Source organism: Musca vetustissima, unplaced genomic scaffold, assembly GCF_032173495.1.
Source record: "Musca vetustissima isolate MV318-11 ecotype Yass unplaced genomic scaffold, APGP_CSIRO_Mvet_v1 utg10834, whole genome shotgun sequence".
NCBI classification, from domain to species: Eukaryota; Metazoa; Arthropoda; class Insecta; order Diptera; family Muscidae; genus Musca; species Musca vetustissima.
The window spans coordinates 83,154-99,835 of record NW_026877672.1 but is presented as its reverse complement, the minus strand read 5'-3'; the positions used below and the strand labels follow the sequence as shown (position 1 = coordinate 99,835).

Sequence of the window (16,682 nt, the reverse complement as noted above, 5' to 3'; positions counted from 1 at the left end):
GTACATCCGCCAAGGCGAAAACTGTGCCTATTCTGTACAACGTGTGCATATTTCAAGTGCAGATTCGCAGGTTGTGGTCCTTTATACGTATGCCGGGGTTGCCAACATTAGGGGAGTTTGGTTTTCTTTTTCGTTATTTTTTTCATAGTAGGAGAGATTTTCCGAGTGTGGGCAATTAACCCAACGCATTTTTTTCTATAGTTCTTATGGGTGAACTCTCGATCCATACCAGCTCACTATTTCAAAAGGTGATGAAAATAGCTATCACAGGTGACACCGCGGGAAGGTCAGTGTCCACAATGGAAATGAAAGAGGGACTAAGATAAGCCTGGCCTTTATCATGTCGAAGCCAATCAGAACCGTTACTTGGTAATCTATCATCCCCTACGTCACGACAGATTTAAAGGCCTTTAAAAAATAAATTTTAACATCTATTAAATCTCTAAAATACTTTTGGGGAAATACTTGACTTTCAAAATAGGCTTTACTTCTAAATATTACCGAAAAAGTCTTGAAAAAAAACTTCATTTTAAAATTCGGAGAATCCCGTTTTTTAAAGACAATTTTGTAAAATTCATTATTTTATATATTTCCAAAAAACATGTGTAGAATAATGTATTTATGTATATACATATATAATAAAAAATGTTGTGCATTTTTTCAAGTAAATTCTTTCGAGTAAATTGTTTAAAAAACTAATTTTTGGACAATTATATAGTCTATAAATTACTAACATGAAAGGAACTATATGGCTAAAATAAAATTTAATTTAGACAAAGAAAAATACAAAACTAAAACATAAAATATAAAATAAATTATAATTAAATATAAGAAACAATAAAACAGGAGAGCACTTTTGTCATGTAAAAATAATAATAAAAAAACATTGCAATGCGATGTATGGAAAAAAATATTTCCATAAACAAACATAAGGTATAAAACCAAATTCGTAACTAATAAAAAAAACATATAAAAAATGGCAACAATTGGTCAATTAAGGGGGGAAGGGCAGAGATTTCTAATAAATTAGCAAAATTCCAAAAAGAAAGAAACTAAGAAACTTTGCAGGTTTCATCGTGTAAATTATCGCCATTAAAGTCGTCATCTTGTGTTGAAAAGGCACCGCCTTGTAAGACTTTATTGACCGCAGCTCGGGCCAAATAACCGGTGGTTACATTATACACCAATGAATAGAATGGTGTCATATCGTTGTTGTGGTCCTGGATATTGTTATCCTAAAATAATTATACCGAAAATTAATAAAAAAATCCCAAACGATTTTTAATAAAACAAAAATTGAACCGTACCTTGCAATACATTAAGAATGCCTCCATAAGTATTTCATCCAAATCCAATGCCTGCTTAAAATGTAGCTCAGGATTCCTGAATAAAAAATCGAGAAGAAGAACAACAACAACGCCAATTTATTAATACCACCCTCAATTCATTTAAGTGTCTTGCTACATCGTATTTCGTCGTCTTACCTATTCAAAATCGTTGCAATAATACACAATAATTCCACGGTAATTTGTCGCCTTTCTGGTTTCTCAATGCATATCAAGGTCTCTTCTACCAATAGCGAAAAATTCAATTCACCTCGACTCATATTGATGAGGGTTGGGGTGGCCGGCAACAAGTGACCCTGTGTTGTAATGCCCAATGGTGTTCGCATTAGAATTTCCCATATTTTATTGTAGAAATGTTTGGGCACACGACACAAACAACCTTCCAATTGTCGACGTTGTAGGGTGGTAAGTCTATGTTGGATATATGTGGATATATAAGAATTACAATAATAATATTTTTTGAAGGTTTTAAAATAAAACAAACAAAATTTTAATGTTTTGCAACAACAAAAAGGGGGAAACATAAAAAGAGAGTAAATCTTTAAATTCGAAAATGGGTTACTTCATAAAGCACATAGGATCATTTGGATTTTTTTAAATCTGTTTTTTAATGTCTGAAGGGCTCCTTAAAAAAATATTATTAAAAATCACACACTTAACAGTTTAAAAACCACTGAAAAAAAGGTTTTTAAAAAATAGTCTTAAAATCCACTTTAAAAAATATAATTTTAAAATTCGCATTTAACGGTCTAAAAGATCTAAATACCTGAAGGTCTTTGAAAAAAATGTTCCTAAAACTCCGTGCTTAAAACTTTAAATGTCATTCTTAAAAGTCAAATTTTGAAAGTCGAATGACGTTTGGGGTGACATAGGGGATGATAGATACCATGCAACGACTTTGACAGTTAAAACAGTGAACTGATATGTGCCGCGAGTTCACCCATAAGGAGTATAAAAAATGGGTTGAGGGGTCGGGTAAAACCCGTCATTCTATGAAAAATCAACGAAAAATAAAACGAATCCATTCAATACCTGTCTACTACTAAGCTTGCAAATTTTAAAAATATATATTTTTTGGCCTTCATCTATTTATCTCAAAGAAGGATGATTAACTACTTCTTTTTTAACTTTACGATTCTCAGACTTTAAACGATCTGCCAGCGCCTAGAAACAGCATATGACCGCTGGCCTGGCCATGACTTTTAAATTCTGCTACGAAATTTTAATGCAAAAATCGGAAGGGAAAATATTATTGGCCCCACCGTCGGAAAATTCAGCATCCATGAAGAAACCTCAGGCAACGGTATGAGGATGATTGACTTCGCGGCATCAAAAAACATTGTAGTCAGCAGAACCAGATTCAAGCATCAATCAAGTAAGAAGAAATCTAATCGATCATGTTGTAACAGACGGATGACATTCAACCAGTGTTTTAGACGTTTGATCGATCCGAGGAGCGAATTTAGATACGGATCATTACATGGTAGCAGCCAAGGTTGGCACTCGCCTTAATGTAGCAGCAAAGGTGCGATCTAACATAAATTACGGATAGGAGCACGGAAACTCGACTTCGAAAAGCTGCAAACACAACAGGTAGCAGAAGCCTACTCCGCTCAACTTACCCACCTGCTGGACGAAAGGACACCTCGTCCCGATAATAATATAGCAAAACTTAATGGCAAAGAATTGTCCACGCCCTATAAACTGCAGCAAAAGCAAACCACCATCAATTATCCTATGGTACGATCAGGAGTGTCATAATGCTGCTGATATGAAAAACGCAGCGTATAGGTCAGCCCAGCAGACCGTAACAACACGTAATGCGAGAGAGAATTATCGGGAGAAAGGGAGAGAGGAGAAACATATTTTCAAAAGAAAAAGAAACACATGAGCAGGAACAAATCAAGCGGTACAGGGGTAAAAAAAGTACGGAAATCTAATCAAGGACAAAATACCAAACCGAATGCTTTGGTGTGGGCACATTATCCTTTAGAGAGATTATGGAAACCTGGTGACAGATACAGACCAATTGTTGAGGATCTGGTAGAAGCATTTTGTAAAGCTTCTGGTATCAAATACTGACGGTGAAGAAAATACCCCAGAACCAATAAGAGATGACGGTATAGAGTGTATACCACCTAGCCAAGATGAGGTAAGAATAGCAATAAATGGGCTGAAGAATAATAAAGCAGCAGGTGCCGATGGATTACCAGCCGAAATATTTAAGACTGGTGGTCGAAGGAGTCTGCCAAAGTGGGTCTGACACTAAATGACCAGAAGACTCGGTAATGGTAGTAGACTCGGACCAATTGTGTAACTTGAAAACTACAGCTTCGAGGTAGTCAAAAATTTTATATACCTTGCCACTGCCATAATGTTGTCCGTATTCAGGTTTTTAAACAGGGCAGACATGTTGAATGAATTTCAGATTTAGGTTAGTTTTCGGAAGTGGCGATTCTAATACTAGAGTACTTTCTTTGTTTCTCTAAAGGGAGTGCATTTTTTCCATAATTAAGGAAGTTAGTTTGTTATAGAATCTGAAAAATGGAGATTTTAGTTCAGTTTTATATCACTTACCTTTCTTCGGCAGCCCATTCACTAACAGTTAAGACCTTTTGCAATAATATACGCACTTGGAAAGGTGATAAATTTTCCAAATCAATTGATTCCTGGCCAGACATTTGCAAATAAAGGCGCATGGCTTCCAACACCCAGCCAATACGGATCTATATTACAAAAAAAGAAAAATAGATACCTCAAACATTTTTAATAAAAAAAATAATACCCCAAAACCTTACCTTCAAAATACCACGAAACATGGTGGGATTTGTTGCAATCAAACGGCCACAATACAGTACAACTTCCTGCTGCAGTACAGCCTGGACAACATTATACGGCTGCACAGTCTTATACATAACTTCTTGAATTTCCGCCGGTGTCATAGGTTTATCGAATACCGTTTCTTTTTGTCCAATTACACCGACCGTTAACTCTTTACCATTGACGAGGACAGTGGTGATGAAAGGACTTATTGAATCCACAATATGATGTAGAAGCGATGAACAATAGCGTACAGCACGCCAATAACGTAACGAACCAGCACGATGATATAATTGCTGTAAAGCTTGTATAACTGATAAGCCGTTGACTTCAAAGTGCGGACCTTCACGATTCAAAATAATACCCCATAATTGACAGAGGCAATAAACGGATTCGGTACTACGTAGGGCATCGATGATTTCATGTGTTGGCTTGTGATTGTAGTGCTGAAAGAGAAAAAAAAAACGAAATGCAAAATTAAGACTGGGAATTAAATTTGAAAAGTGAATCTGAAGACAAGGTATTTTATTCTTCTGTTAACCATTAATCCGCAGCCAAATTCATGACTCGTTTCATTGCAGCTATATTAGAGTGCATCTGAATCACTTGCGTCTGCCCCTTTCCCTCGCATTTCCTGTAAGGCAATAATATTGGCTTTGTACTTTTTGAGTACATCCGCCAAAACGAAAGCTGCGCCTGACCTGTACGACGTACGCACATTCCAAGTGAAGATCGTGGTCCTTTATTCGTTTTCGGGAGTCGTCAACATTGAAGTGGGTTTGGTTTTATTTTTCGTTGCTTTTTCATAGTAGTAGTGTGGGCCGACTAACCCGACGCTTCAACCCATTTTTTATTAGACACTAAAATGAGGAGCTACCCTGTATCACTTGCCAGGTTGGAGCACTAGTATTCGAAGCTTGCAATGATGCCGCATAGCTGGCCTTTCACTTAATAAGAAACTAACAATGTTTTGTCTTTGTCTGCGCCACAAGTTCTACTATAAAAACCTGGAGTATATGTATTTCAGAAAAATAAAGATATGTATCTTACCTCCACTGAGATTTTTTCTTCCACATAGGTTTGGGCTTTTGGCACATCGGTCAATGATTGATAGCCTATATATTCGTGATTTATTTGGGCAAAGGCATTTTCCTTATCCGATAAATCGCTTTGATTGATGAAATCCAAATGTTCTACAATAAAAAAAATTGAAAAATTTATAAACAAAATTATATTGCAAATACTTTTTCTCAAGGTTTATTCAAAAGGTTAACAGGGAGACAAATTCGGTTATTTCGCGATTAAAATGTTGACAGCAAGAGAATACTAAGCTATGAATTCGCCACCCGGTAGATCTTATTTAATAGGTCATGCATTTTTCTTTTCCACTTACCCATACAAGAGCTACTGATTAAATTTTGCAAACGACCAATCCGAACTTTCATACCATCACAATAGCCCTTCTTCAGCATGGCCAATAAATCCAACATTTCCTTAAATTGTGGATCACGCATATGCTCCTCACGTATTAACAGACAGACCGTTGGTCTACCCGATAGACGCCAATATTTACCAACAAATTGTAGCTCAGTTTTAATATCATCAATCAATAGGGCCATATCACGATATAAATAAAAATCCGATACTTCAAATATCAGTGGATAACATAAGACAGTCATGCCACAAATACGATAAACTTTACTCGTGCCCAATGAGCCAACGGGACGAGGTGGGCGACCGGAGAGGCCAACTTTTTTATTAACACCCAAATGTTGATAGACCTTAATGAGTTCGGTGGAAGACCAAATTTGTACGGGTTCAACCTAAAGTAAAAAAGAAAAGAAAAAGAAAATGAAATGAATTAAATAATTTTGAAAAGAAATATGTGAGATATGCTTTACCTCATGTGGTGTCTGAGTTTGTATGCCATATGTTGCCATCATTGCTTGCAGACGCATTGATTCGGCAATTAATACAATTTGCACAACTAAATCTGTGGCTGTACCCTGAGAATTTTGAAAAGTAAAAATATTATTAAATGAAAATTTTAATTAAAAAATAATTTTTTTAAATAACAAAATTAACAAATGCAAAATTGTAACGCATAAAATATATACATATATGTAAAGAGTTTAGTACAATTATACATACATATATTGAATATACATAAATATTTAAAAAACAAATAAAAACGTGCAACATTCCAAACAAAAAATCACAACAAATAATGTACACTTATTATAAAACAAAATGCAGAAAAAACTACAGTCAAACATCGTTATAACGAACACTATATATATTCGAAAATATTGCAAAGAAATCCAATAAGAAAAAACAAACAATGTCGGTGCCGATAAACGTAAATACCCTGTGTTTGGAGTAGGGTACAAAAGTATGTGGCTATCGGGTAATATTTAAAAATATTCCAAAATCTGTATAGAATAAAATGTAATTCCACCGAAGATTCGTTATAATAATGTTCGACTCTATTTACATAAAATAAAAAATTTTAATAAGAAACAAATTGTGTTATTTAAAAAAAATTTAAAATTTACCTCGTTCTTATAATTATCTCCTATAAAAGGAACTCTAGAGGTCTAAATGATTTATTTACCATCATCATTTAGTTTTTAGTTATTTTTTTAAGTAAATAGGAAAAAATGTATGCTGGTTAAAATGTTGTCAAAATTATATTATTATCTATTTTGTGGTGATTGTATAGTGTACGAAGCAAATGTTGAGAAGGAACTAAAATTTAAATTGGGTTTCTTCGTGTATATTACGGAATTAAGCAAAATCCTTCATTGAGAGCGTGTATAAAACAAAGTGGGAGTATTTGCTTTTTTAAATGAATCTAAATAAAAAGCTAATCAGTCGATCGGATAAATAATTGAAATTATTAATTTTTTTTCTAAATGTCGTAGGAATTTTTGCGAATGGCGGGCACGATAACTCAAAAACTAATAATCCAATCGATTTAAAATTTTGGGACGTTTCTCTGTGAGTGTATAGCTATCGTATGAACTAGGATAAAGCCAATCGGTGAATATCTTCCTTATTGTTTAACTTAGTTTGCTGTCAAAAATAGGCGATTTTTCAAAAAAAAAAATTTTAAATTTCCGTCATTTTGTTAATTGTCGTGCGAAATCAATAATCCTAGTTCATACGAGAGCCAGACAAGTACTCTTTCTAACACCGTTTTGAATTTTCGGATTCTGATGTTCCAGTGAGGAGTTCCCTTAAGTAAAAAATATAGGGAAATAGTCAACAACAACAATCATAAGGCAAACAAATCATGAAAAATCTAAAATTTTTAAGAATATTTTTCAAAGATCAATACAAGGCGTGGATTTTTTAAAGAATATTTTTCAGGGACCAAAACATGGCGTGGATTTTTTAAAGAATATTTTTCAGGGACCAAAACATGGCGTGAATTTTTAAGGAATATTTTTCAGACCCCAATACAAGGCGTGGATTTTTTATAGAATATTTTTTTTTAAGAATATTTTTCAGACCCCAATACAAGTAGTGGCTTTTTTTTTATAGAATACTTTTAGGGGATCAATACAAGGCGTGGATTTTTTAAAGAATATTTTTCAGACCCCAAAGAATGCGTGGATATTTTTAAGAATATTTTTCAGACCCCAATACAAGGCGTGGACTTTTTAAAGAATATTTTTTGGGGCCAATACAAGGCTTGGATTTTTTAAAGAATATTTTTCAGACCCCAATACGAGGCTTGATTTTTTAAGGATATTTTTCAGACCCCAATACAAGGCTTGATTTTTTAATGAATATTTTTCAGACCCCAATGCAAGGCGTGGATTTTTTAAAGAATAGTTTTAGGGTCCCATACAAGGCGTTGATTTTTTAAATAATATAAAGGACCACGATCTGCGAATCTGCACTTGGAATGTGCGCACGTTGGACAGAAATGCGATGGAACAACCCTGCAGACTGTAGCAACACGTAATGCAATCCAGAATTATCGGGGGAAAAAAGAAGAAAGAACAAGAAAAACATGAGCTTGAGCAAAGCAGAACTATTCAAGACTGATGGTCATGCATGCTCCAGCTGATTAGTACAATTTGGCTAGAGGAATGCATGGCCAACGATGGGAACCACAGCATCCTGTATCCCGTGCACAAAAAATGAGACAAGACGATATTTGCCAACTATAGAGGAAAAAGTGACCTTCCCATCGCATATAAAGTGTTATTTTTGGATCTTATCAATGCGGCTTCAGATCTGGCAAATCCATCATTGAACAGATTTTCATCCTGGAAAAGACCCACGAAAAACACATTGACACATTCCACCTATTCGTCGACTATAAAGCCGCATTCGACAGCCCAATCCGCTCGGAGGTGTTTTAATCCATGTCTGTGTTTGGCATTCCGGCAAAATTAATACGGCTATGCAGTATATTTTAACTGGCACAAAGTCAGCGGTTTAAGTCGGAAAGGATCTGTCGGAGCCCTTTTATACCGAACGAGGATTCAGGCTAGGTGACAGTTGGTCGTGTGATCTCTTTAACATCCTGCTGGGAAAGGTCATACGAGAGGCAAATGTGAACAGAAATGACACTCTGTACACATGTTACTCGCCTACGCCGATGACATCGATATAATGGATCGTACATTGCGAGCGGTAACAACTGCCTTTGAACAAATTGAGAAGAGTTTGCCAAGTGGCCTGGCAGTAAATGGCGAGAAGTCCAAGCTGATGGTATCAACGCACAAGACGTCCAGTAGACTCGGGCCAACTGTGGAACTTGAAACGTACAGTCCCGAGGTAGTCAAAGATTTTATATACCTTGGTACCGCCCTAAATAAAACGAATGGCATCAGTTTTGAAATTCGGAGAAGGATAATTTTGGCCAACAGAGGTTACTATGGTCTAAGTAAGCAGTTTAGAAACAAGACCACCTCTCGCCAGACTAAACTTACAGTCTACAAAACGCTGATACCACCCGTGCTGTTGTATGGATCTAAAGCATGGGTATTTGCGCAGGCAGATGATGCAGCTTTTAGAGTGTTTGAGAGAAAAATTCTCCAATCTGAGTCGACGGTGAATATCGTCGTCGTCGAATGAAAAACGTATCGAGCTGCAGCGACTACATTGGGTAGATCATGTTTTGGGAATTGATGAGGATGCCCCAGTTCAAAAGGTTTATAAAATCGAGTCAACTTATGGTTCACGTAGAAGGGGATGCGGCCACGAATTCGATGGAAAGATCAAGTGGAAGACAACATCTCGGAACATGATATTTCACGCCGGCACTGGAATTCTTTTTTAAGCTCGACTTATGAAACAAATGTTCCACCACAAGCCATCTAAGTAAGTAGGTATTTTAGTAGGCATATTTACTAACCAATGAGAATCCAAAAATACTAAATTAGCACCAATTCTCCTCTAATCGACATAGAATATTTATCTGATCAGGAATAGGGAGGGTTTCAGGTTAATATTTTGGAGGTGATGCAAACTGAATGACATATTTAATGGAAGTATATACAAAAATCGCCTTTATTAAACTGTGAAATGAAAAAACTATTTTTCATGTACATCTTAGATTGAAAATATAAGCACTTTTTGAATGGGTTCGACTTTAAATTTAATATGAATGACTGTAATTTTTATTATAAAAAAAATAAACCTTACCCAAAAAAATTGTATTGAGTTTTCTTGATATTTACATTGTCTGTACCATATTTGAAAATCCAAATTTCAGAATAATTAGATTTCACACACTTACTTTTACGATAAAGCATTTGGAAACGTCGTTCGTTTTAGTACGCGTATTATATATAATTCAGATTATAAATTAAAATGTTATTGATTTAAAATTTTTAATAAAAAATATTACAACAAACCCTGCTTAATTATAACTAAGCCAAACAATATTAAAACAACAATAACAATTATTATTATAACCCATGAATATTGAACAGTTCGTTGAAGAAAATCAATCATCATACATTCAACAGAGAAATTTAGGATTATTCGATTTTCACAATTTAAAATAAACAAATAATAAACAACATTAAAAATTCTCAACAAAATTAACTACATATTTCAAACGAATTTAAAAATCAGTACTGCCCAAAAAATTAACTACTTACAGTGCCAGGTTTTGCCTAGTTTAAAAAGAGAAATATAAATATTTAAGAAAAAAAAGAACAAAATAATGTTACAATTGAATTTAAAGAGAATTTCACACAAAACAATGAGGATTTACATAATACAAAAAAAGAGGATCTACAAGAAAAAAAACTAAAGAAAAATAAAAAAACAACAACAAAAAGTTAAATAAACAACTACAGGGATGGTAAACAGACAGACATTTTTTTATCCAAAAAATAATCAAAATTTGGAAAAAATATTTGAAAAAAAAATAATTTTTAGTTCGATGAAAAATCATAATTTAGATAAAAATTCCAGTGAACACAATTTTTGCTATTAAAACAATAATTTTTATTTGAAGGGAATTTTGAGGTTATTCAAAAAACTACCAGGGAAACCAGTAAGGAAAGTAGTAAAGTCGGACTGGGCCGACTATATGATACCCTTCACCACTTTGGGTGTATTGTACATATGTATCCTTACACTTGCATGTCAATGTTCATTCGATGAAACGTACTCATGTCTTTCTGCAAGCTGTGGTAAATTTAATTTCATTCGGGCAGATTTAGAGTCGTCTGCGTAACATGGCTAAATCTAAACCGATTTTCACGGAACTTAACACACGTCATTCGAGACTTAATTCAGTACACTAAGCAAAATTGCATGCAAATCGAAAGATATGTAGGGACTTGGTTGCACCATTTACATAAAATCGGACGAAAGTATATATGGGAGCTATATCTATATCTAAACCGATTATCACGATACTTAGCACACATCATTCTGGACTTAATTCAGTACACAATGCAAAATTTCGTACAAATCGAAAGATATATAGGGACTTTGGTGCACCATTTACCTTAAATCGGACGAAAATATAAATGGGAGCTATATCTACATCTGAAATGATTTTCACGAAACTTAGCACACATCATGTTGGACCTAATTCAATACCCTATGCAAAATTTCGTGAAATCGAAAGATATATAGGGACTTTGGTGCACCATTTACGTAAAATCGAACTAAAATATATTTGGGAGTTATATCTATATCTGAACCGAAATTTCCCAATTTTAATAGGACTCGGCCATGGGCCAAATTAGTGAATTGTGCCAAATTTCATCCAAATCGGATCATAAATGCGACCTGTACCTTGTTTACAATTTAACATCTTAACGATGTCAATCGACTCAGAAAGTGATTCTATGCATATTCTCAAAAGGAACCATGTGTCTATCTCGTTTCCTTTTGCCTGTTACAAACATATGCACAAAGACATAATACCCTGTACCACAGAGTGTGGTGAGGGGTATAAAAAGAAATTTGTATTTATTTTTTGAGGTCATCTAGGGCGAAAAAGATTTTTTTCAAAAAAAAAAAATAAAATAAATAAATAAAATTTTGAATTTAGTAGAAAGAAAAATGTTAGCAAGAAAATTATATGTATGTGTATAAATAGGAATTGTGAACCCTGTGTATTTTGTATGCATTATGTGTGCAAAATAAAATTAAACATTCTGTATAGATTACGAACATGCCAATTATTATTTTTACTAACTACTTTTTGTCAGTTGTGAAAATATGAATGCAATTTTTTGTTTATATAAAGAAGTGTAATATATTTTTTTTTTTTTGTTATTAGTTAGCTATTTTGTCTTGCAATATAATAAAACATACATACGTATGTCGTATATATATTTTTTCTTTCAAAAAAATCATGTACGAAAATAACTTACGTTGTGTTTCTCATCGAAGGCTTTTCCCTGGGATTATGTATGTTAATTGTATTTTGTTTACAATTTTTGTTTGTGTTGTTGCAACCAATTTTTAGTTTTTTATTTTATTTTTTTTAATATTTGTTTGTTTTTTTAATTGTACGTGGACATTGGAGAGGAGGACAACATTAAATGGTAGTCGTAGGTTATGGTTTGTATGATTAGAGGGGAAAAAACAAAAAAACATATGGACAAAAATAAACATCAATTATACTGGGAAATATTCCATATCAATATCAAAAGCCAATTCAGTAAGACAAACAAAAAAGGATAAATAAATAAATATACTCTCAAATCTCTATACCCAATTGTTTCTTCATTATCATCATCATCAATCATTTCATCGACAGTACACCAGAAACCCTAATTTTTCTTATTATTATTACAACTTACCTGGAAGGCAGAATAACGACCTGCACGTCTGGGCCTATTATAACTTGGCAAATAACGGCGTATGGGATCCAATTCATTGATATGCAATAAGCCACCAGTTAGTAGCTGGGCTATGATAAACATTGATTGACCCCACAAGAATAGAGATTGGGATGGTGCCTTCATATATGACCCCTCGCCATCTGGTGCATAATACATGGTTACCACCGGATCACCATGACAATCTATATACAAGCATGGTCTCAACTCATTTTGATATTCTTCAATTTGTTCGGTGTTATTTTTGAAAACACCATCAATGATCATCGATATGAAAAACATGGGCCATTCACATTCATAACCTTCAAATTCTTTAATTTCACCAGTGTGATAATATCTGCAAAAGAAAAGGATAATAAAAATGTAATTCAATTCAATTATTTTTTTTAATACATACCTCCTCGTTTTATCTTCATTTTTACTAAGGAAGCCATCACGTGAGAATCTCTTAAAACCCCTTTTGCTACGTAAGCGATTTATAACATTATTTTTGGTTTGCTCCACCAAGCGTTCTTCGTGTGAGGCAAAGGCTGGGAAGGATAATGTCAAGAGCAATGATGCATCAACACCCTAAAAAGATGAAAGACAAAATAATTAAAAATATTGCAGGTGAACATTTTTTAAAGAATATTTTTTGGATATCAAGGGAATGCAAGGACTTTTAAAAAAATATATTTCAAGGACCAAAAGAAAGCAAGGATTTAAAAAAACAATATTTTTCAAGGACTTACCTTACTACTCGATTCCCTTGGCAACATCGTTTCAAAAATACTGCGATTACGATTGTGAGCATCAATATCAACATAAACCACACTCCAAGAGGCACCTTTTTCACCAAATAAATTACAACCATTAATGGCTTCCAAAGCCGATTTGGCCATGCCTATTGAAGATGCATGAATTTCTGGTGTGCCATTATTATATTTCGAGCCACGTTCCCACATGCCAAAATCGGGTGTACGATAGGCACGTTCAACATAGTAAACTAAATTTTGGACAAAGGCCACCTCATCCTGTAATTTAAATAAATTAATATTAGATTACAAAAAATAGTTTATAAAAAAAATCCACCTTACCTGTGTATAAATAATTTGCAATCCCGATGTTATCATCTGTACCAAAAATATCAAATACAACGATACCACATCGATTTGCAAATGATTATACAAATCATCCGAATAAATTATTTCACCGGTATGCAAATGAAATTTACTATGTAAGGCATGTTGATTTGATTGTCGCTGTTTGAAAAGTTCAACCCGCGATGCCTGTTTTATCCAACATTCGAGTATGCCACGCATACACTTGACAGTCGATTGCCCCAATTCATAGGATTTACCACGATCATCATCGATACGACGATAGGCTTGATATAAACTCCATACAGCAGCAGCACAATAGACACTATCACGTACACTGCCCACCTCTTGATCAATACTCGTCACGGGAAAGAGACCCGTAATGGGACTTTGAAAACGCAACAATTGTCGTTTAACTGAAATTAAAAAAAGGAAATAGAAAATTAGAAAATATTTTAAAGAATAATATTTTGAATGTCTATTATCAAAACTTAGATTTTAATGAACATTTTTTCGAAGATTTATAAATGCGTAGATTTTTTAAAAATATTTTTTCGAAGATCTATAAAATTTAGATTTTTTAATGATAATTTTTTCGAAGACCTATCAAAGCGTAGATTTTTTAATGAATATTTTTTCGAAGGTCTATAAAGGGTAGATTTTTTTAATGAACATTTTTTTTTTGAAGATCTATAAAAGCGTAAATTTTTAATGAATATTTTTCGATCATCTATAAAAGGGTAGACTTTTTAAAGAGTTTTTTTTAAGTTCTATTAAAGCGAAGATTTTTTTAAAAATATTTTTTTTCGAAATTCAAAATTTTGAATGAAAATTTTTTCGAAGATCTATCAAAGCGTCGATTTTTTAAAGAATAATTTTTCGAATATCTATCAAAGCGTATATTTTTTATAGAATATTTTTCGAAGTTATATCAAAGCGTCGATTTTTTAAAGAATGTTTTTTTTCGAAGTTATATCAAAGCGTAGGTTTGTTTTTGAAAAAATATTTTTTCGAAGTTCTATCAAATCGTAGATTTTTCAAAGAATATTTTTTTCGAAATTCAAGATTTTTTAAATAATTTTTTTTTGGAATGTCAAGATTTGTTAAAGAATATTTTTTTCGAAATTCAAGATTTTTTTAAAGAATATTTTTTCGAAGTTCTATCAAAAAGTAGATTTTTTCAGAATATTTTCAGGGTCCCAAATAAGAGGTGGATTTTTTTAATTAATATTTTCAGGGATCCAAATAAGACGTGAATTTTTTAAATTTTTTAATTAATATTTTCAGGGACATAAATAAGACGTGGATTTGTCAAAGGATATTTTCAGGAACCCAAATAAGGCGTAATTTTTTAAAGGATATTTTCAGGGACCCAAATAAGAGGTAAATTTTTTAAATAATATTTTCAGGGATTTTTTCTTTGACCCAAAGAAGTTGTAGATTTTTTCTGGAATCCAAACAAATCCTAGATATTTTCTGGGACCCCAACAATGAGTATATTTTTTTTCTGGGGCCGAAATAAATCGTATCTTTTTCTGGAATTCAAAGAAGGAGATTTTGGAGTAGTAGATGTATAGTGGTTTTTGGAACCGATCATGGCTAGAGAGAAGTCGTAGATATTTTCTAGGACCCAAAGTTGATTTTGAGTGGATATTTTTAAAATTTTTTTTCGGATTCCCAAACAATCTATGGATTTCTTAAAGAATATTTTTAAGGGAACTATCCTAAAATTGTCTTGATTTTGGTATTTTATCTTATTCTCTACTAAAACACCCAAAGTAAAAAACGACGTCTTTTTTCAAAATAATTTGAAGTCCAAATTATCGAAATGTTTTTCATAAAATTATTTTGAATTAATAACGTTTAAAATTTCTTAATAATTTTTTGAAAAAAAAAAAAAATAATAAATAGTTTTCAATTAATTAAATGCAATTGCGAAGAACGACGCCGTTGTATCGAACAAATTGACTAAGTCAATTTTTCAATAACATTTTAATATAAAAAATTAAACCTAACTACAGCCGTAATGAGAAATAATCCATAGATTAAAATATTTTCTAAAGGGTCACTTTTGTAAAAATGACTTACAAAAAAATCCAAATATTTACTTAATAATATTGGTATAAAAAATCTCAAGTAAATAAATCAAAACGAACATAATCACTTCTAGCAACATATCGTCGGTTTTTGTACAATAAACAAATAATATATGTATGTGCATACACACATATGTACGTTTGTACAATCGACAAGATGCCAATCGAGTATATGGGTTTGCTGCCTGCATATGTTCCCGAGACACACAAAAGGGGAATACAACTCATATTATATAATTTAATAATAATTAAAAGAGACAAGGAAAAAAATGATGCTCAACGGGAAAACTTACCAATTCCATAGTAAATATCCAATTGTTTACTATAAAAAAATATGGAAACAAAAAACAATTAATAATTAATACAAATTAACACCAGCAACAATTTATACATACACAGTATCTTCATAGTTGGATGTCTTTAGAAATGAATCCAAATTAATATCTTCCAAACTATTGTGTCTTCCTGATGTTGATGGTGCTCCCGAATTGAGTCCACTATCTGGTGCATTGAATGTAATGCCCAAACTATGGAAAATGAAAAAAATAATTTAAAACCTTTAATATTTGGTATTTGTTTGCTCTTACGTTTTGGGTGGATCTCTCATTTTGTCGTTTATCGGAATTAATTAAAGATTTTTCAACTGACGTTTGTTTTTTCTTCTGCTGCTGTTAATTATTGTTTGGTTTTTTTATTCAGATGAGATTTGCTTGTGTTCCCATAGCTGTGTGTAAATACCCTTGTAAAAGTCAAATTTGACATATAATGACAAACAGCTGATTGCAACAGCATGATTTGGTTATGATTTGTTTTGCTAGTTGGCGAGTACTGGGTGACTCATGTGAACATAAAAGTGGTATTAACAGTAATGGTTATAATTCTTCGACGAACACAGTCCGCATTGTTTATAACGCATGATCAAGGGACTGAGAAAACTGATGGCTATTAAGCCATATCAAGTAGAAGCTAGATTTTAAATACCATCTTTATAAGTGATGCTGAGAGATA

General features: G+C 33.0%; 1 protein-coding gene across 4 annotated transcripts; it reads right to left on the bottom strand.

Moving 5' to 3' along the window:
* Positions 1–1,052: 1,052 nt before the first annotated feature.
* LOC133322352 (probable phosphorylase b kinase regulatory subunit beta) lies at positions 1,053–16,312 on the bottom strand. Of its 4 annotated transcripts, XM_061531349.1 has the most exons (17): positions 16,262–16,312; positions 16,070–16,201; positions 15,968–15,996; positions 13,576–13,994; positions 13,231–13,512; positions 12,897–13,069; positions 12,461–12,836; positions 12,029–12,055; positions 10,292–10,306; positions 6,068–6,172; positions 5,560–5,989; positions 5,217–5,359; positions 4,145–4,612; positions 3,924–4,072; positions 1,485–1,757; positions 1,308–1,383; positions 1,053–1,235 (listed from the first exon to the last, which is right to left on the bottom strand). In XM_061531349.1, exons 1-17 carry the CDS (start codon positions 16,279–16,281, stop codon positions 1,053–1,055), a joined length of 3,300 nt encoding a protein of 1,099 aa, XP_061387333.1. In that variant the 5' UTR covers positions 16,282–16,312. The 4 variants fall into 4 exon arrangements, with proteins under 4 accessions (XP_061387333.1, XP_061387334.1, XP_061387335.1 ...); XM_061531350.1 differs by lacking the exon at positions 10,292–10,306; XM_061531351.1 differs by lacking the exon at positions 12,029–12,055.
* Positions 16,313–16,682: the final 370 nt, after the last annotated feature.

Coding starts and splice junctions, on each gene's coding strand:
- LOC133322352 (XM_061531349.1), bottom strand. CDS start 16,281: ATGAGAGATCCACCCAAAAC. Junction 13,995..15,967: donor GGATATTTACTATGGAATTG/GTAAGTTTTCCC, acceptor TTTTAATTTCAG/TTAAACGACAATTGTTGCGT. Junction 5,360..5,559: donor AATCAGTAGCTCTTGTATGG/GTAAGTGGAAAA, acceptor TTTTTATTGTAG/AACATTTGGATTTCATCAAT.